Source organism: Battus philenor, unplaced genomic scaffold (assembly GCF_028537555.1).
Source record: "Battus philenor isolate CCGP_79_NKW_IND1 unplaced genomic scaffold, ilBatPhil1.0.hap1 SCAF_2, whole genome shotgun sequence".
Taxonomy (NCBI): Eukaryota; Metazoa; Arthropoda; class Insecta; order Lepidoptera; family Papilionidae; genus Battus; species Battus philenor.
This window is the reverse complement of record NW_027181682.1, coordinates 11,879,475-11,899,851: the sequence shown is the minus strand read 5'-3', so window position 1 is coordinate 11,899,851 and position 20,377 is coordinate 11,879,475. Positions and strand designations below refer to the sequence as shown.

The window sequence follows — 20,377 nt, the reverse complement described above, 5'->3', positions numbered from 1 at the left end:
CAAGTACTTAAATCACTTATAATTATCTAAATATTCAATCTCAAATCTAAAAAAAAAATTATATTGCGACAACTTTTATTTTTAATATGGGAACATTACTATAGGTCTGACATTTGTGCAGGTAAGAACAATGAACTAATTCACCTGAAGTTGGTTATATCCACGCGTAGCGCATGCGCATTCGTCACATCGCGACACTTAGAATTTGCGTTCGCCTGACCGGCCTGCGACCTCATGTAATCTCGAACAAGGGACATTATACGTGGGCAAAATGAGTGTAGAAAATCCAGCCAGTGACAATGATTGTGAAGCAGTAAGTATCCACATTAATTTAAATCTTTAAATAAATTTATCCTATGTAAAATTTAGCTCTTAACTAATAGTAAGTTTTGCTGTTTACTGATGTACAGTAGTGATTCGAAGCGAAAATTTTCTAAGTCCCAATATGGCGTCAACGACAATTCACTAGTCTTGTAGAAGCGTCGGTTGGCTGGTAAAATTTTTAAATAGAACACGTTCTTTTAATATTTTTGTTATATTTCACATAAATTAAATTTTAAATAAAACTGAAAAATGCTATAAATTGTTTTTAAAGACGGATTGTCACAGTAAAAGTAATTATTATTTTTACAGGGAAAGGTAAACGGCAATAAAAGTGAACACGTGAATGGTATACACAACGGCTACAGCAGCTCCGAAAAGCATAAAAGTAGTCACAAATCTTCTAGTAAAGATAAGCATCGCGACAAAGACCGCGACCACAAAAGTTCGTCCAAACATAGCAGCAGCTCAAGCAGGTTAACATTCGAGAATTTTCTTCTCACTAATAATTACGGTGATATTTATAGTAAATAATAAGTTCAACCCCATTCTTGCAAAGTAAACTATTTTGCCATTTACAGGGATAAAGAAAGAGAAAAACATTCGAGCAGCAAAAATCATAGCAGTTCTCATAAATCATCCAGTAAAGACAAGGATCGCAGTGATCATAAGGAGCGCAGTGAAAAAAGTAAAGAACGGTCGGATAAAGATCGCAATGATAAACATCGAAGTGATAAAGAAAAACATAGAGACAAAAGTGATAAAGAGAGGTCTGACCGTGACAGACATAAGCACAGTGATGGGGATAAAAAATCTTCATCTAAGGATAAAGAAAAAGACAGAGAGCACAAAAGTTCTTCATCATCAAAGGATAAAGATTACAAATCGAAAGACAGAGATCAGGAAAAAGATCATCACCGGAGTGATAAACATCGTAGTGACAAACACTCCAGCTCAAAAGATAAACACAGGTTGTATATTGTAGTTCTTACAAATATTGCCTTGTTGATGAAAATGGTAATAATTGTTTTAAACATTTCTTTCTTGTTATACTTATAGGTCTAAGGATAAGGAAAAGGTTATCTATGACCAGGACCAAATAAAATCTGAGCTAGATTTTAAGGAATCTTCATTAAAAATAGAACCTATGCAGGTAATTATATAATTTTTTAGCATTAAAACTGAGTAATTATTATGTATATATTGACTACCTAAAAAAAATTGCATTTAAGGTCAATTAAAATATTTTTTAATTGCTATATAGACTGTAAAATGGCCAGAGCTTTTAAATCAAATATTATTTTGATGTCCCAACCACAATCTTCTTCCGCTGGATATATCACGAATGTCTTATTGAAAATTGTAAATTATTCAGATTAAATGTAAAGCATGGAGTTATTTAATGTTTAAATTTTAGAATCTTATTCATATGTCATTGGGAGAGACCATCAACAATGTTTTACACTTTGTTCATACAATGTTTTAAGAAATTCATCATTAGACTTTTAACTTTATTACATTTTGTAAAATTTTCTTGAGAATAATTTATTGTAAAAAGTTTACTTTTTAAGTTATATACATGTAACATTAATGTTGATGTATTATTCCGTCAATTTAAAGTATTTGCTGAATTCTTCTAGAGAAATTACATGAAATTGAATACTATAAATAATTGAGTTGGCTATAACGAGTACTGTGTATCATATTTAGTGAAATACTATATGAAGATGATAATATACAGAATTGTTTTTGACTCAAAATTTGTTTTTGAACAGATTGATGAATCTGATATAAAAAGAGAAGTGAAAGAAGAAAGTGAAGACGGTTTCAATGCAGCCAATACCACAGCTTCATCTTGTGACTACTCATTATCACAGTTCAAAGATGAACCTCTTTCAGAACTTCCCCCTGATGAAGATAGTGAAGAAGATACACCTCTGGTAAGTCTCAAAATAAAGCAAATATTGTATATAGTGTTAACAAATTAAAGATTAATATTTAAAAATTACTCTTGTAAATTATAGTTAATGCTCAGTGATCTATAGAAATAAATTGGACAGAAGTGAAATTCTGATTTCATTATAACAATTTATGTATCCATAAATATAAATATACAGTGTTATACATGTAATATTCTGATTGCTTTTATATATATTGGCAGATATATAATATAATTAGATATAACTTTTTCTCCTAAAGTTAGAGCGAATGGGATCAAAAAAACGAGCAGCATGTGAAAGCGAAGAAGACACTCCATTACTTCAACGTAAAAAATCAAACAAAAAAGTTAAAAAAGGTTCGTAAAAGTTTGAATAATTTTGTATTAATTCATACTCATCATAAAATGCTGGTATAAATTTGTTTTAAAATTTCAGCCACCTAATATCAATCAAAGTATTTTCAAAATTCCTGGTTATTGCTTTTATTTTTTGCAACAATTTATTGATGAAAGGACCATTTTTAATAGTTTCTAAAATACTTTGTTGTAGAAACAATTTATGATGATGAAGATGAAGAAATACCTAAAAAAAAGAAAAAGAAGGCTGAAAAACAAAAACCTGTTAAGTTCAAGACAGAAACAGATGATGGCCCTAGCCCAACTAAGCGCAAAAAAAAACAAGAAGATGAACAAGAAGTATGGAAATGGTCAGTATTATTAACTTAAAACATATTTTGCACCCAGCTGATTGACTACAAATTTTTGGTCTTGTAAAAATGATTTTTCTAGAGGGGTTTTATATTTATTATAAATTAAAAAAGAAATAGTCTATATATCTTGATGAGCAAATAGTTTATTTGATTTCTACCTTTAATATTTCCACGCAATTTTTATTACAACTACTAGCTCACAATAGATGGCGCTAGCATTTCGGATAAATGTCAAATTTTAGGTTATGGTTATCTAAAATGTTTGGCATTGCAGGCTTGAGGTTATGTCGAATTAGACCAATTTCATGCCTTACTTCCCAAAATTTGTTATTAGTTAAATGTCTTAGATATTCGAATACTTTCAAGTATGACCATATGCACTTTGTTTTATTTTGTAACTATTTAACAGAATGTGAATATATTGTTTTTTTTTTATAGGTGGGAAGAAGAGAAAAAGGATGATGGAACTAAGTGGAATTTTCTTGAACATAAAGGTCCCTTGTTTGCGCCCGACTATGAGCCTTTACCTGAAAATGTTAAGTTCCGATATGACGGAAAAATTATCAAATTATCTCAAGATACTGAAGAAGTAGCTGGATTTTATGCACGGATGTTAGATCACGATTATACTACTAAATCTACTTTTAATAACAATTTCTTCACCGATTGGCGTAAAGTCATGACACATGAAGAAGCAAAGCTAATAAAGGATCTCTCAAAATGTGATTTTAAAGAAATGAGTGCATATTTTGCAAGTGTATCTGAAAAAAATAGAAATCGTTCTAAGGAAGAGAAAGCTGCACTTAAGGCTAAAAATGAGGAAATTCAGAAGGAATATGGTTTCTGTATTATAGATGGACATAAGGAAAAGATTGGAAACTTCAGAATAGAACCTCCAGGGTTGTTCAGAGGTCGAGGAGAACACCCTAAAATGGGCATGTTAAAACGACGTGTTATGCCTGAAGATGTCTTGATAAATTGTTCAAAAGACAGTAAGATACCTAAACCACCACCAGGACATAAATGGAAGGAAGTTAGGCATGACAACACTGTCACTTGGTTGGCATCATGGACTGAAAATGTCCAAGGTCAAGCAAAGTATGTCATGTTAAATCCTAGTTCAAAATTAAAGGGAGAAAAAGATTGGCAGAAATATGAAACCGCAAGAAAACTTCACAAGTGTATAGACAAAATAAGAGATACATATAGGAGTGATTGGAAAGCTAAGGAAATGCGTGTGAGGCAGCGTGCAGTAGCTCTGTATTTTATTGATAGACTTGCATTGAGAGCAGGTAATGAAAAAGATGATGATCAAGCTGACACAGTTGGTTGTTGTTCTTTGAGAGTTGAACATATTCAATTGCATAAAGAAAAAGATGGTGAAGAATATGTAGTTGTTTTTGATTTCCTTGGTAAGGATTCTATTCGATATTGTAATGAGGTACCAGTGGAAAAAAGAGTTTTTAAAAATCTTGAGCTTTTTATGGAAAACAAAAAAGACAGTGATGACTTATTTGACCGACTTAATACCCAAACTCTTAATGAACATTTAAAAGATTTAATGCCTGGATTGACTGCTAAAGTCTTCCGTACGTACAATGCTTCAATAACTTTACAAAGACAACTAGATGAACTAACTGATCCAGATGCATCTGTACCTGAGAAGATTTTAGCCTATAATCGTGCAAATCGGGCTGTCGCTGTACTCTGTAACCATCAGCGAGCTGTACCTAAAGGTATGTAATAATTTTATATTACTTATGTACTAACAGTTTTGTTTAAAAACATGTAAACAGTGAAATTTATACTTCAATGTTTACATTTTAAGCTTTTCTACTGTCAAGTGATCACCTGTACTCTTTGCATTATTACAAAAAATAGTTAAATTTAAAAAATTATTATTTCACTATGGTATGTTCTTTTGCATTGACAGAATGGACACATACAAACATGTAATTTTCATATAATTATGTTACATCATCATTTTGTCTTGTGTTGTTCCTGTGATATGAATATCACAATGATTCTATCATAACTTTTATTTTAAAATTAGTATGACTTAAAAAACATATGTTGTTTTTTGCACAAATGCTTAATTTCAGGTTTTATTCTTCAAAAAGTAAATTTCACAGGAAGAACAATGGATGTAATTTTGTTAAACTTTTTTGTAAGTTATAAAAACATTACAAATATTTGACAATATTTGTAATCTAATATATAAAATTCTCGTGTCACGGTGTTCGAACTTGAACTTCTCTGAAACGGCTTGACCAATTTTTACCAAATATTATATGCGTATTTAGTAGGTCTGAGAATCGGCTACTATCTATTTTCCATACCCCTAAGTGATAAGGGTTGTTCACCCTTAAAAATTTTTTTTTTATTTTTTGACAAATTTTTTGTTTTTATTTCTTTACGATACAGCAAACAAAAATACATATAACCCTAAATTTTTACCCCTCTACGATAAACCCTTATTTTCTATTTGTATATTAAATTTTTTTTTTGCAAAACAACATTTGCGAGATCAGCTAGTGTTTTTATAACTTACAAACCTTATATTTTATGACTTATTACCTTTATAACCATGATTTATGATCCAATAACAAATGTTATTTCTTATGTTATTGTTGAGTTTGTTTCTTCTATTTGGTTATTTTTAGTGTTAAATATTATAATATAGTTTTATCAGAACTTATTTTTCAATGAACAACTCATGATGAATGCTTCTAGCATTATTCGACTTCCATTTATAGGTGTGTTTAAGAAAGTCTTTGGCCCAATGAAAAGAAAAATGTTATCATAAACATATATCATTGCTTAAGGATGTCATGTCTCTTCAGGCAGCTAGCTAGTTTGAATGGTGAGCAAAACATCATCATCAATAGGACTTCCCATGCTCTGAACTCTTCTTTGACTGCTATCTTTAGGTGTTTGTGGATTTTTTGGTTGTGTACCACCAAACATTGGGTATTCTTCCAAGTGTCATGATTATAGAGATATTAGAGTTGTTAATCAAATTAATTAAAATTAAAAATAAAAATTAACTGTAAATATTTCTTCAAGGTCATTCAAAATCAATGGAAGCTCTAAAAGAAAAAATACAAGCAAAACGTGATCAAGTTGATGAAGCTGAAGAGGATGTGAGAGAAGCTACTAAAGCTGCTAAGCGTGGCTCTGTTAAAGAGAAACTTGCTTGTGATAAAAAGAAAAAGGCTTTAGAACGACTTAAGGAACAACTCAAAAAACTGGAACTTCAGGAAACTGATCGTGATGAAAACAAAACTATTGCTTTGGGTACATCCAAGCTAAATTATCTTGATCCCCGTATCTCAGTTGCTTGGTAAGTATCTTATGTTGCATGTATATGCGTAAATAAAATAAATATAATTAATAATTTTGTTTAAAAACTTGCAGGTGTAAGAAACATGGTGTCCCTATTGAAAAGATCTACAACAAAACACAGCGCGACAAATTCCGTTGGGCTATCGATATGGCCGGTCCGGAATACGTGTTTTAAGTTATACTTTATTAGCCTTAGCTATATTTTATTAAATCTGCAGACGTTCCACTTTATACAAATTTTTATGTTTTTACATAACACTTATTTATTATTTTATTAACTTTTGACCAGTTTCATATTGAAAGTATGTTGTGCTACTAGATAATGTAGGCAAAATTTGGACACAAATTTATCAGCATAACCAATTTATTATGTTCCTTCCAAGATTAGGTTTCAAATTAGAAGTCTGATTCTAATATATCGTTTTTATTAGTTTTTGATTGCTTGTAGTTTAGTTTAAGTTAGCTTTACTCTCTAGTATAAGTCATACAAAAGTGCAATCTTTTGTTTATTATCTTCCACCAATTCAGTATGTTATGCTTTCTTCAAATCTTTACATTACATGGACATGAAATAAAAAAAATGTTGAAGTTGATCAGCCTTATTGGCAACAATGGATTTTCCAATTTTTTCAACAACTAACGAGAATATCAATTTTTGTGAACTATTGACCATTAAATGCATAGTTTTATCAAGACATAACATGTAAATAATAGACAAGAAGAACATCTTCAGTTTAACCTCTATCAAAAATACACAAAAAAATACTGGAATCTGTTGTCCACTTGTAATGATATCCTATCAAGTGATATTGTCATGGAATGTCTTTAGACAATGTAAGATGACTTGAGTAATTGTGCACAATGTGCAAGTAGTAAATGTTGTAAAGTAAAAATAATGTTATTTTATTTTTTTATATTTATAAGGTCTAAATTTGTGGCAAAATCTGTCAGTAAAACAAAAGGTACAATGTTTTAGGTAAATTAGTAATGTTTATGTGTGAAATGTAAATAGTAAATTTTTACCATGTCATAGAATTGTAAAATGAGATTATCCCAAATAAAACATTGATACTAGGAATATTTCATTTTTGCGATTTCATCAGATCAATAACAAAATAAAAATACAATCAGAGTAATTATTTATTATAGTTAACATCTTTTTAATTAGAAAAATCGTATTCATCCTTAATTTTCTTTTATCACACTATTATTCTTGTTTAAATACAAGTAAAGATCACAGCAGGAATCAAATTTATGATTTTAAAATGTAGGAAACAGATTTGCAAGTAAATCACTTGAAGAAATTTACATTTTCCATACCCTCTGGCATATAGTTAATTCCAGATTCATTCTTGTGCAAAAGATTGTATCCTTTTCCATACCCTGAAAAATACTACAATTTATAAGCTTTAGAAATATATAAATATTCTTGGCAAAGTAGATTTTATTTATGAAAAATACGAGTTTTAATTTAGAGGTGGGCATGATTGCTGTATATATTTACTGTCAAATTTTAAAAACAGGTACCGTTAGTTCCCTTTTGAAGCGATTTTAAAGTTATGCAATTTGTATTCAGTCCAACTTTGCAATTATCATTTATATAATAAGAAAATTATTTTCTTTTTAATAATATTAAATTCTGAACAAGTCTTTAAATTGCAATGTGAAGTGCAAAATTGTCCGGATATATAAAATAACAGTCGTGCGATTTATAAAACGTTAGGATAATCATTGCAAAGTTTAAATACTGATTACACACAGTAAGAAAAGTAAGAGCTATGTAGAACGGGAATGAAATTTGCCGAATCACCCATGGTGCGAACTATTATCAGTCAGTTTATACACAAGTTTGTCTTAAACTTTTATAGGATTTTATTAGATATTCAATTTACTAAGCAGCCTATTTCTTTAAATTTCTTCAGACTTGGGACGGGAACGGGATACAGTAATTAGAATTATTTAAATACTTGATATTTCAGTCAACACAACGGTCCTAATGAACAACAAGTAAATAATGTATAACATTTATCACAAGACTCGTAAAAAGAAATTCATTTAGTAAAATAAATTGACATTGAACATACACAAAACTCATTAAAAGGTTAAAAAGTATTTGTGATGACACTGTTTACATTATTTAACAAGAAAAACCTGCCAAGTATTGATATCCTTATGCCTCTTAATGTTGATGGAGGTACATGAAAAACTTTGGAAATGGGGTACAACTTAAGAAAGAAACTGAAAATTTAAATGTCTCTTAACTAGTGTATTTGATTTAGTTTCCTAGCCTCTATACCAAAGAGTAATAAAAATAAAATTCAGTCAGACCTATATCTTTTAAAAATTTTGTAGTAGCATTCCGTAAATGTAATGGCACTGATGGAAGAGTTCCCTTTGCATTCCTCAGATATTCTTGACACCTCTTCATTGCGTCATACACTTCTCGACTCTTAGGTGCCCTAGCAAGACTAACAGCATTTTGCACTAAGAGGATGTCACATTCTGGCATTCCAACATGCTGGCATCCTTGTAGACATGCTACAGCTTCAACAATCGCATTCTGATCTCCGAGTCCTAAAAATATCGAAATTAAGCCCGAAGACAAACATTAATAGAGCACATACTGTATACATTCTCATATTTTAAGATAAAATCAATTAAAAATTTAAAGTCAATTCATACAACTTCTTGTTTTCATATTATTTTTTTTTAAAGTTGTTCACAGAGTGAATGGAAATAAGTAGTAAGAGCTTTAGGGATTTATACATATACATGGTGATATAAAATAGGTGCAAAAAGTTTTGTGTCATATAGGCAGGGCAACAATATGCCACGATTATGGTAACGTGTACAGCTTGGGAATAGCTGCGCCGAGGACTTACCAACACTGTAGGGAATAAAATTTGCCGAGTTCGTTAAAGCGTTTGTTCAGAACGGGCAGTCATGGAGCGCTGGTATAACCTTCTGCAAAAAGTGATGTTGCAGAAGGAAGCTGTGGAGAGAGAGAGAAAGAACACCTAAGCTCCCCATTCGCTGTTGAAGACCTGGACTTAGAAGGATGCTATATATATAACTTAATTCAAAGGTTAAAGAAGTAAAGAAAATGACCTCTATGGCTTATAAAGAATAAAAAGACAAAGGGTTCTATTCAATAATTTACATGATTATGAAATATAAGTTTTCAAATCCCTTGCATTGAAAATTCAATGAATTCTTTATGGTAATAGTTTTGTTTGCACATATTTTTAATCACCATGTATATGTCATTGTCACCATCTTTATCAAGGTTGAAAATAGTTCTTAACCAAGAACATGATGGAGTATGCATATATAAAACAGTAAACATTTACCAATGTCTTCACAAGCAATACGAACCAGCCGTCGAGCAATATAAAGTGGATCTTCTCCACTATGAAGAGCTCTAGTTGTCCAATACAAGGCTGCATTATCATCACTTGCACGGATTGACTTGTGAATTGCTGATATTATATTATAATGTTCTTCTCCATTACGGTCATAAAGAATATGGGTTCTCTAAAAAAATAAATGTCTGTTAAATTTAAACTACTATATCTCATATGTAATTTAAAAATTTAATTTACCTTAATACCATTTTGTAGGTCACTTAGAGTAATGATGTGCGGTTGATAACTATTTTCTACTTTAAATTGAGCCTCGGCAGCTGTCAATGTCAGTTCCAAGGCACCAAGTGCAATTCGAGCATCACCATCACATATCTCTGCCAACCACTTCAGTGAACTATATTCAATTATTGGAATATCTCTAAAATAATTTAAATATTTACTGTAAGTTGTTTTAAAAAAAATAAGACATTACTGTTAATGTCAATGAGAAATACCTTGCTTCAAAATCCTCTTTAACATTGTTGATTTTACTGACAAGAGTTGCTATTTTATTTTTAACAATAGTTCTTTCCAAAATTTGTAGTACATCATCAACTTTTAACTTGGACATGACTATGACCTTGCATCTACTTAAAAGGGCATTATTCAAACTAAAGGATGGATTTTCAGTTGTTGCACCAATTAATATAATTGTCCCATTTTCTACATGTGCTAGGAAACTGTCTTGTTGAAGTTTATTAAACCTGAAATATTCCTGCTGTTAATACTTTACACACTTAATACATCTTATCAGGTCAGTAATGTGAAAATACATCAGGCTTTAAACTGGAATACAGCAATACTTTAACACATAAACTTGAGCACATTAAAGAGTGCCCCATTGAATTATACACCATGTGGATTCCTATATATATATCGTTAATATTTTTTTTATTTTGCAAGAAAAACTACAGGTGCTGTTAAACTGTCAGTAGAGAAAATGCATAAAAAATAAAAAAAGCTTCTAAAATCATCAGAGTTTTTAAAAGAATTTTTAAAACAGAAAGTTGAACAAATAATAAATACCTGTGTATCTCATCCATAAAAAGTACTGTTTGCCGTTTGTATTGTGCTTCATTTTTTGCAACTTTTACAACCTCTTTGATGTCATTTATTCCTGCCATTGTAGCAGACAACTTGACAAATCTAAGAACATTGGATTCTTTACATATTTGGTCTATTACATTAGCAATAGAAGTCTGAAACAATATTGTTAAATGTATTATACTAAAATATACAATGTAATGTCTCAAAGGGACATAATAATTCATCTTCTATTGGACGCTGGAGCTTTTCATAGCACCTGTATTATGCTTTCATAGTACCTTGATCTAAAGGGTATTTGACTCCTTTAATACAGAAATATAACATAATTCTAAATTTTCCATAACAAACCTTTCCACAGCCGGGTGGACCCCATAAAATCATATTTGGAATCTTTCTTTGCTCTAATACAGAACGTAACATAGATCCCTGTCCGAAAGCTTCCTTTTGACCAACTATGTCGTCTAGTTCACGGGGTCTCATTTGCTCTGCTAAAGGGACTCCACTACGTAATTTTGATTTTCTAGGATTTAAACAGTTTGATGTGTGATCCTCTTTTTCTTTTGTCTGAAAAAGTAATAAAATACTTCACGCTATTGTAACGACCAATAAATGCACTTGAAATTTAAATACACTTACGTTTATTGACGTTTCTTTGGCACTTGAGTTTATTTTAAATCGTTTACCTGATGAACATTCGCTTAAATTAGTATCTCTCTTCATTTTCTTACTTTCTACAATTGAATTGAGAAACAAACATTTGTTTACATGTTCTTCAATAGCATTTTTGTCAAACTCTCGATTACATACCGGACAAGGAACTATAATCGGAGCGGGGCATAAATCTTTTTCTTTTTCATTACTGTTGTTTTGATTGGACATTATTTTTTTTAGAATATTGCTACGTAAGTGCTTATGAATTATTTTATTTTCGTCTAACATGAAAAAATTGAAAACAAGTAGTTTTTTTTATAAATGTAAGGCAATAGTTGTTAATATTATGCCAATTATATACTTTTACCTTAGGTATTTACAGTAAACTTTTTCATTAAAGTATACTTCGTAATATTAATTTAAATATCCAAAAATTGTAGTTGATAAAATAAAGGATTCTATGTTGTCGGCACTTCATTTAAATTTTGTTATAAAAGTAATTTTATTGTACGACTTAAACTATTGTAACTTTAATCGTTTCTTTTATTTTTTTTTAAATTAATACGTTTTATAGTAATAGATCCATGCTTCTATCGTCAATCCATCAAAATATGTTAAAAAATTAATCAAACTTCCAATATATTTTATCTATCTATCAATTCTATTATTTGTATTTTTAATTATTTGCAGTCTTTGATGTTCTTGAGAAACTTAACGGAAATGTCATCATAAAAATGCCCGTCAAATGTATTCGAAAGTACAGTTAGTTTTGTTTAAATATTATTTATAACTTTTTTACAATTTTGTCATGTAATATATATGAAAATTTGATTATCCCTCACTCATTATGGATATAGATAAAGCTATTCGACAACGTAAGAATAAAAAAAAGACAAGTGATGTAAACGAAACTATTGAAAACTATAAAAATCCATCTGAATTATTTGAAAAAGAAGTGAGTTTTTAATTGTTCTAAAACTAAATCATTTAAAATCTATATGTCCATTATTAACAAACATTGTTTTGAATGTTATCAGGAAGGAAAACAACCTGTAGAATGTGAATCTGGGTCGCCTACAAAATTCACTACGGTTTTAAATTGTGAAAAATGCCCAACAAGTTATTACTTAAAATTAGAAATTGATGTTGTCTTTTTTATTTTACTGTTACTAGCATTGTGGACTCGTTTGTACAGCCTTGAAGAACCGCGTTACATTGTGTATGTATGCCCTCATTAGTATATGTTTTAATTTATTTATGGGACTAATAACATTCAAATTATATTATTAGTTAGTTCTATACTCTAGATTTTTTTGTACAGATTCATTCTACTTTATTCTAATAAGTAATGAAACTATTTTTTTTAAATTGTTAACTTTTTTAAGAACATGAAAATAATTTTTTAAGGATATGAATATTGAATAATTTCAAATGTGTAAGATTTTGCTGTGACATATCAGCTTAAAGCAAATGAGCTTTGTATTCATTTCAAATTCTCATACAAAATGAACAATATCTTTTTTATTTTCATTTATTTACTGGGTAATAAACATAATTACTATTAATGCTAGGATAAGATTAATTATATATAGTTCTATAATTGCCTGCTCTGCTAGCTGAAAGGTGTAGCAACTATTTGAATTTCAGTTTCGTACTAGATATGTCATGACATGCTAACTAGGTATAATAACAATTGTGCCTTTGTTGTTCTTTCTGAAGATGTTCCACCATAGAACATAAGACTATGGGAGCTAGACATACAATATACTATGTATTACTTTATAAAAGCAGAAAATTTGTCAGCCCATCACAGTCAGGAATGGTGGCTGTTGGGGTATGAAGTTTGACTCATGGTGGCATTGGCAAGTAACAGGTATCAAAAGTCGTACTTGTGGTTAAAACTGCATGGCTCAGTTCCTCAGTAGGAAATATACCAGTATTTGTGCTGAAACTCAAACAACAAAATTGTCTTGACATTAAAATAGAAAAAAAATTTTACATAACATGAACAGATAACTAAATGTATAATTAATTAGTTATTATTAATAATATAAATATTGCAGCTTTGATGAATTACACTATGGCAGATATGTATCCTTATATACCAAGGGAGTATTTTTTTTTGATGCCCACCCACCACTTGGTAAACAGTTGTTATATTTGGCTGGTCGGATGGGTGGATATGATGGAAACTTCACATTTGACAGAATAGGATCACCTTACACTGAATCTGTGCCTATCAAAGCTTTACGTATAGTACCTGCTATAAGTGGCAGTCTGCTTGTATCTATTGCTTACCAATTGATGCTGAAAATATCAACATATCAATGGACTGCTGTACTTGCAGCTCTTTTAATCCTCTTGGGTTAGCATACATTTTTTTTATTAAACTTTGTAAATTATTTTCTATTTATATTCCTTGTAATTTATCTTAAATATTGTTTTCATTTAATACGAAAATGTTTCAGAGAATAGTTTTCTAGCTCAGTCAAAGTTTATGCTATTAGAAAGCATACAATTATTATTTGGTCTGTGTGGAATTTACTGCGTCATAAAAAGCACAACTAAGATGGGGCCTTCTACTGTAGTATGGCTATGTATTGGTGCTATATCACTTGGATGTTGCTTTTCGTAAGTATTATTACACATTTTAAATTTTTTTTGGTTAATTTGTTTAAGCTTACTTTTTACATTATTCTATCTAACCATGTGAAGCTGGAAAATACAGTGCTCTTTAAATATGGCCAACTCTGTTTTAGCTAATATTTAGGTAGTACATTCTAGGCAAGGATATCAAGGCCCAGTATTTTGTGTAAACCTTTTCACTGTAATATTCCAGTTTATGTTAGATATAGTGTATGCAGAGTGCATACTCTGAAAACCATAATACTACAACTGCGCACGCCAATCCGCCTGCCAAGCTTGGCAATTATGTTATATCCTCTCATAGATATATTTGGTGGATGCCTAGGTCTTGCAGTGGGTATCTAAGTGCTGAAACAATGAGTCCTAACTACTGCAATTGTTTCTGTAATGTATATTTTTGTACCTAATGAAGATTATTATTATAAAATGTAATAAAGAATTTCATTTCAGAGTTAAATATTCTGGGTTCTACACATATTATTTAGCACTGTTTTTGGTCGGAAGACAAATGTGGCATAGAATTGGATGCACTGAATCGAGCTTTCGTCTTATTTTATCTGTTCTTTGGAGATTATGTATCTTGATATGTTTGCCACTAGCTGTATACATTGGTGTGTTTTACGCACATCTGGCAATGCTTCCTAAAGCCGGCCCTCATGATAGTGTAATGACGAGTGCGTTTCAAGCTTCACTACAGGGCGGGTTGGCGAGTATAACGAGAGGACAGCCTTTACACGTTTGCCACGGTTCACAGATAACTTTACGGTAAACAATCTGTCATATCTGTCTGTTTGTAAAAGTTTAAAAATTCCGTTATTTTATGTGAGTAAAATTATTCAGGCATTCACATGGTCGGACGTGTTGGCTGCATTCCCACGCGCATGTGTACCCCGTGCGTTACACAGACGGACGCGGCTCCTCGCACCAGCAGCAAGTTACATGCTATAGTTTCAAAGACGTTAACAATTGGTGGATAGTGAAGCGGCCCGATCAGGCGTCTTTAGCAGTGACCAATCCACCGGACGCCATCCGCCACGGGGATGTTGTTCAACTGCTGCATGGAATTACGAGCCGCGCGCTCAACTCACACGACGTCGCTGCACCCGTGTCCCCTCAGTCACAGGTGAGGCTCTGTGTAAAGCTCTCAAAAAATCTTCTTACACAGAGTGCCCCATAAATCGACGTCAAGCCGGATTTAGGAGAAAGTACACACAGTGGCTAGCTCCGAAAAATAAAATGTAAAAGTATACCTGCGATATGATTTTCTAATACTATGATTACAAATTACAACTTTTCTTTTTTCCCCCTTCCAGTTACCTTAGTAATCCTTCCGAAAAGAGCAGACAAAAGTTCATATTACAATAGCGTGATTTATTATATAGAAAAAACACTTTAAAACCTTCTACGTAAAAGGGCAACTTTTTTAGACGAATAAGAAAATACATAATTTTTTATGCAAAATAAAAATAAACTAGATAAGAACAGAAAAACGAATGTACTTTAAAATTTTGATGAGAAATTTGACATTGCTTTTCCATACAAACGTACATATCAGGGGTAGCCAAGCCCTTTGATGGTGCGAGCCTTTTTTAGAAATCTGAAAAGTTTTGTGAACCGCAATTGAATACGCATTTAAAGCGTGCAAAAGATTGTTTTCTTTTTTTCTACAAAAATCATATTAAAATGATTTCAACAAAAGTACAAAAAAAGGGTAACTGAAGTTAGATATAATGGCACACGTATATGACAGCACTCAAAATAATACTTAAGATGCCGGTTAATTAATTATGATCTGATTTGAATCTTGCTAATTTTATGGTGGAATAATGATTCACACCAGTAATTTGTATCGATTTCCCAGGAGCTGACATAGGCAATATAAATTTAAATGTTGAAATAATTCTATAATCAATCGGACCCAAAAATAATCGTTCAAAGAGACGCATGTGGCTCGCGAGCCGCAGTTTGTTTGGCCACCTCTAGTATATTTCATAAGTGCGCAGCTTCTAATCGTGCATCACTCAGTTTTGATCGGTGGTTATTTTTAATTAATTGTTTCGGATTAGCATGTACCGCCAATTTATTATAATTAGTTTTAATACAATATAATTGAGAGAAAGCCGATAAAATAAATTAAATTTTAGAAATGCTTGGCGAGCCGCACCAACATGTTTAACGGGCCGCGTGTTGCTCATCCCTGTTGTACATAATTATTACTACATCTAACTTTAACCGACCAAATCAGATCAATTTTTTTTCTGTAAATTTTCTTTCCTACCTTAAAGGAGGTCAATGGCAAGGCGCCCTCTGTGTCCTGTTGCCTTGATTCCACGGACTGCAAATGCCATTTGATGAAAGTCCGGTTAAAATGTTAGCCTCCCGATTTCAGATTTACGTTTGTTTCTGTGACAATATGTATAACCTGTAATTTAATTTTTTTTATTGTGTTCACAGGAGGTGTCATGTTACATTGACTACAACGTTTCAATGCCAGCTCAAAATCTTTGGCGCGTGGAGATTGTGAATCGTGACAACGAAGATGCAACATGGGACAGTATCAGATCCTTGGTTCGCTTGATACACGTGGACTCCGGTTCAGCTCTGCGTTTTAGTGGTAGACAGTTGCCTTCCTGGGGCTTCCACCAGCATGAAGTCGTCGCAGACAAGGTTGTTACCCATCAAGACACAATATGGAATGTTGAAGAACATCGTTATACAAAAGGTGAGATTTTAATTTAATGTAAAATTAATGGTTTAATGTTAGGAGAATCGGCATTTTTGTGAAAAAAAATCATGTTTATGTTCCAGTCGTACATCAAATTAAAAAAAAACAACTGTACTGGTATAAAACTGCTATAATTATTAATCCTAGTTTGGAAATGAATTGCACTAACAACTGTATTAAAGACATTTGTGGATTTAATCTTTAAAAATTAACTGGTCTGAGTTGGTGGATTTCTATAAAACTCATCAAAGATCGGGACGTGCTTGGAGCTCCATTTGATTCTTATCTCTACCCAATTAGGTTCTTCTGACATTCTTCTCTTTGTGTATTTTCTCTTGGCGTATATATTTGAGACTCTTACGATAGGTAAAGATTCTTAAGATCAATTAACTAAATTAATGTTTCCCATAGTGGATTTGGATTCTCTAAGGGTGCACGCAAGACGCGATGGGGGAGGGAGATAGGTTTACGTTGATTCGTATGACCACCGTCGTTCACGAAAATTTATTTGCTTTAAATAAAGATGTTGGATTGATTTTACCAATATACTTGCGTTTGATGCGATTGCTGCAAACCGATTTAGGCTGCAGCTTCGTCTAAATAGAGTTCACGTACACAAAGGTCCGTGAGCTAAAAATTGACTCTGCACGATCGAATTCCAGTTACATAGATGATGTTCGCATGAGGGAACATACCCGTGTAGGTTTACAATGTATTGAATGGTGTTATTTAGGTTTGCGAAGCGAGGACTACTCGGTGGTCGGGGGAGACGCGGGCCTCTCCTGACCTCTCTCGCTTGAACCAGTACGAGAGTAATAATTGTGTGGTTCATCGCGTTCGCCGGGGGCCCGATATGTTATGTGTATTGTAGCGAAGAACATGGAGGAGAATTTATTTTAATTCCGCTTTAACAGCGGCAAGAGGCGTCGAGTGCTTTTTATTTATGTAGGAAAATAATACTTTAAGAAGGTCGGCGACTGTTATTTGTAAATTTAATTGTGTACTTGCATATTCTATATTCAGTACGTGTCGCCGTCCGCAACGCTTGTTCAGGCGGACAAAGGGACAAAATACGAAAGTTACTTTATTTTTTCCAAAACTTTTTATGCGTGGTTGGAAGTCGGCAACGTAAATTTCTATAGTTACATTTAATCTTGACACTTTTTGACGAGCTTTGAGAATATGGTATAAAATTTAAGTGAATTTTGTATATGGTGTAAAATAAAAAGTTTTGGGACTTCTGGACTAATTTCACTATAAAGTTATTTGTGGACGGAGGAAGTTATATTTTGATGTTATTAATAATCATTGGTATTTTAAAACGCAATCTTTATTATGTTAAGATAGCACAACTGCACTTGTACTCACTACTACTACTCACACTTGTGTAACATTATTTGTAAGTTTTGCGCTGCAATCGTTAAAAAAATTTTTTACTCAATATACGATCTTATTTTTTCGTATTCTGTAAAGCCTTTTTTAATAATCCATTATATCAAACTTAAACATTATATTGTAAAATATGATGCTATGGTCAATGTAAATAGATGTACACAAAAACTTTAAATATAGTTTATATCTATATATAAACTTATATATATATGTATCTATATAGATGTCTTGTCAACTATTGCTATTGTAATTTCGAATAATTTAAAAAAATGGCATTTCTCATAGCTGAAGACAGACGAGAGCGTGAGCGTGAGCTCGTTTCTGCGGAGATGATCCCGACAGCTGCAACACAGATGTCCTTTTGGGCGAAATTCATGGAGTTGCAGTATAAGATGATAGCCCACGCGCCAGACGCACCCAGCGGGCATATGTTTGCGAGTGAACCCACCGAGTGGCCGTTACTAGCTCGGTCCATCGCTTACTGGCTGTCACCACATTCCAATGTAAGAGTGAAATACGAATATTATTTTAGCTTTATAAATATTTGCTTAGGTCTACATCCAGTGTGATTACTAATGGAGGCTTAGGGCATAGGAAAGTAGTCTGTCAGTCAGGGCCGCGTTGGTAAGTTCACAGTCGCTAAAACAGTTATGGAGTGGGCTATGCCCAGGATATCTCTACAAGATAGTGTCAGGAGTGAGAAAAACATAGCGTGCAGTAGACCGCGGGGACCTTAAGATTTGAGAAACCGCGGCTGCAAACGCATGTAAAGTGTAGGAAGTTCACACACAAGGTAGACGAACGATATTATTAAAGTCGACGAGACGTTGGATGCAGGCCGCTTCCAACTGATCCTATTGGAGGTCTATGGAGGAGGTCTGTGTTCAGCAATTGAGCCCCTACTGCTGAAATTTCACTTTGTGGTTTGCATGGGAAAATAAAAGATTATTATAAACTCCACAAAAACCTTCCTAGTATCTTAATGAATATATTAACAAAATTGAAGTATGAGTGGAGCTATTTTTAAGTTTTTTTTTACTTAACATTTGGAGATTTATTTCATTTATTTTTTTAAAAAATGATGCTCTGTCTCAAAGATGTTATTTGTATTAATAAAAACATTGCTTAAAAAGTTTCAATGTATATTTTATATTTATTTGATTCATATTTTCACTAAAAAATACTTGTTTACAGGCACAAATACACTTGATCGGAAATCTCGTGACATGGTACGCTGGATCGTTGTCTGTTCTTTTTTACAGTGGTTTGTTAGCATTTTATGCTATTCGACAGCGCCGCTCATGTGAAGATTTGCCTATATACGCTTTACAAAAATTTTACAATGCCGGCTGCATTCTTTACCTTGGGTATTGGCTCCATTACCTGCCTTACTTTTTCATGGACCGAACACTATTTCTACACCACTATTTACCAGCCTATATGTTTAAAATTTTACTACTAGCATTTGTTATTGACCATATATATTATATATTGCAACTTCGGGAAAAAACGCGTGCTTTGACTAACATGTTTATCATGGGCGTTGTCGTTTGGTTAGCATACATTGTTCTTACTTTTATTAAATTTAGCGTTCTGACTTATGGCAACACTGATTTAACCGAAAACGATCTGATAAATCTCAGATGGAAAGATACATGGGATTTTATTCTACATAAGCGAAGCTAATCTCTAATAGGAATATTATTAAGAAATTATTTTTTATTGTGTAATAAGCTCAAAGAAATAATTTACTATACTCAAAATAGTTTTATAAACTTTAGTCACTTCTGCTCCGAGTGTCATTTTTTATGTACAATTTTATAATTTATTAAATAAATTTCTTTTAATAGATATTTTTAGTAGTTTTAAATGCATGTTATAATAAGAAATGTGAATGTTATTTGGGAATGTCTTTGTTGTATAACTATTCCGTCCACAATTTTTATATTTTTGTAATAAAATTAGTAATAAAAATTATTGGTTATTGTTCATTAACCTCCTCAACCTTTACAGGGCTTTAATAATAAATTCTATTAATTTATAATTAAAGTAATAAGCACCAGAGCTCACCAATGTATAACTACGTGCATGTCATGAGGGTGTGCCATGATGCCAATGATCGATGGCCATTGGATTAATATAAAACATACATTTTAGTTAGACTATTGCCTGTTCTACTGGATGAAATAACAACAAG

At 32.0% G+C, this 20,377-nt stretch overlaps 3 protein-coding genes across 5 annotated transcripts; 2 read left to right on the top strand and 1 right to left on the bottom strand.

The window, feature by feature from the left end:
• The first annotated feature begins 162 nt into the window (after nucleotides 1–162).
• Top1 (topoisomerase 1) lies at nucleotides 163–7,393 on the top strand. The gene is made up of 10 exons (XM_068765478.1): nucleotides 163–313; nucleotides 634–797; nucleotides 903–1,292; nucleotides 1,381–1,474; nucleotides 2,097–2,261; nucleotides 2,521–2,617; nucleotides 2,811–2,967; nucleotides 3,409–4,706; nucleotides 6,037–6,313; nucleotides 6,388–7,393. Exons 1-10 carry the CDS (start codon nucleotides 272–274, stop codon nucleotides 6,488–6,490), a joined length of 2,787 nt encoding a protein of 928 aa, XP_068621579.1. The 5' UTR covers nucleotides 163–271; the 3' UTR covers nucleotides 6,491–7,393.
• A 58-nt stretch (nucleotides 7,394–7,451) lies between these two features.
• On the bottom strand, nucleotides 7,452–11,695 carry LOC137922476 (ATPase WRNIP1-like). Of its 3 annotated transcripts, XM_068765481.1 has the most exons (9): nucleotides 11,574–11,695; nucleotides 11,403–11,449; nucleotides 11,115–11,330; nucleotides 10,746–10,918; nucleotides 10,175–10,423; nucleotides 9,918–10,098; nucleotides 9,666–9,849; nucleotides 8,644–8,889; nucleotides 7,452–7,698 (listed from the first exon to the last, which is right to left on the bottom strand). In XM_068765481.1, exons 1-9 carry the CDS (start codon nucleotides 11,602–11,604, stop codon nucleotides 7,607–7,609), a joined length of 1,419 nt encoding a protein of 472 aa, XP_068621582.1. In that variant the 5' UTR covers nucleotides 11,605–11,695; the 3' UTR covers nucleotides 7,452–7,606. The 3 variants fall into 3 exon arrangements, with proteins under 3 accessions (XP_068621582.1, XP_068621581.1, XP_068621583.1); XM_068765480.1 differs by having other exon boundaries at nucleotides 11,403–11,695; XM_068765482.1 differs by lacking the exon at nucleotides 7,452–7,698 and having other exon boundaries at nucleotides 8,766–8,889; nucleotides 9,691–9,849; nucleotides 11,403–11,695.
• A 446-nt stretch (nucleotides 11,696–12,141) lies between these two features.
• rt (Protein O-mannosyltransferase rt) lies at nucleotides 12,142–20,154 on the top strand. The gene is made up of 9 exons (XM_068764979.1): nucleotides 12,142–12,372; nucleotides 12,455–12,636; nucleotides 13,481–13,782; nucleotides 13,886–14,048; nucleotides 14,514–14,828; nucleotides 14,904–15,186; nucleotides 16,518–16,785; nucleotides 18,466–18,683; nucleotides 19,375–20,154. The coding sequence occupies exons 1-9, from the start codon at nucleotides 12,265–12,267 to the stop codon at nucleotides 19,864–19,866; spliced, it is 2,331 nt and encodes a 776-aa protein (XP_068621080.1). The 5' UTR covers nucleotides 12,142–12,264; the 3' UTR covers nucleotides 19,867–20,154.
• Nucleotides 20,155–20,377: the final 223 nt, after the last annotated feature.

What these genes read in the sequence shown, in the direction of transcription:
- Top1 (XM_068765478.1), top strand. Translation starts at nt 272, where the DNA reads ATGAGTGTAGAAAATCCAGCCAGTGACAATGATTGTGAAGCA. An exon ending in AGCTCAAAAGATAAACACAG is followed by an intron (nt 1,293 to 1,380) that starts GTTGTATATTGT and finishes TTATACTTATAG; the next exon opens with GTCTAAGGATAAGGAAAAGG. An exon ending in GTGAAGAAGATACACCTCTG is followed by an intron (nt 2,262 to 2,520) that starts GTAAGTCTCAAA and finishes TTTCTCCTAAAG; the next exon opens with TTAGAGCGAATGGGATCAAA.
- LOC137922476 (XM_068765480.1), bottom strand. Translation starts at nt 11,645, where the DNA reads ATGTCCAATCAAAACAACAGTAATGAAAAAGAAAAAGATTTATGCCCC. An exon ending in CCAAAGAAACGTCAATAAAC is followed by an intron (nt 11,331 to 11,402) that starts GTAAGTGTATTT and finishes TTACTTTTTCAG; the next exon opens with ACAAAAGAAAAAGAGGATCA. An exon ending in GTCCACCCGGCTGTGGAAAG is followed by an intron (nt 10,919 to 11,114) that starts GTTTGTTATGGA and finishes ATATTGTTTCAG; the next exon opens with ACTTCTATTGCTAATGTAAT.
- rt (XM_068764979.1), top strand. Translation starts at nt 12,265, where the DNA reads ATGGATATAGATAAAGCTATTCGACAACGTAAGAATAAAAAAAAGACA. An exon ending in GAAGAACCGCGTTACATTGT is followed by an intron (nt 12,637 to 13,480) that starts GTATGTATGCCC and finishes TAAATATTGCAG; the next exon opens with CTTTGATGAATTACACTATG. An exon ending in GGTTCACAGATAACTTTACG is followed by an intron (nt 14,829 to 14,903) that starts GTAAACAATCTG and finishes AAAATTATTCAG; the next exon opens with GCATTCACATGGTCGGACGT.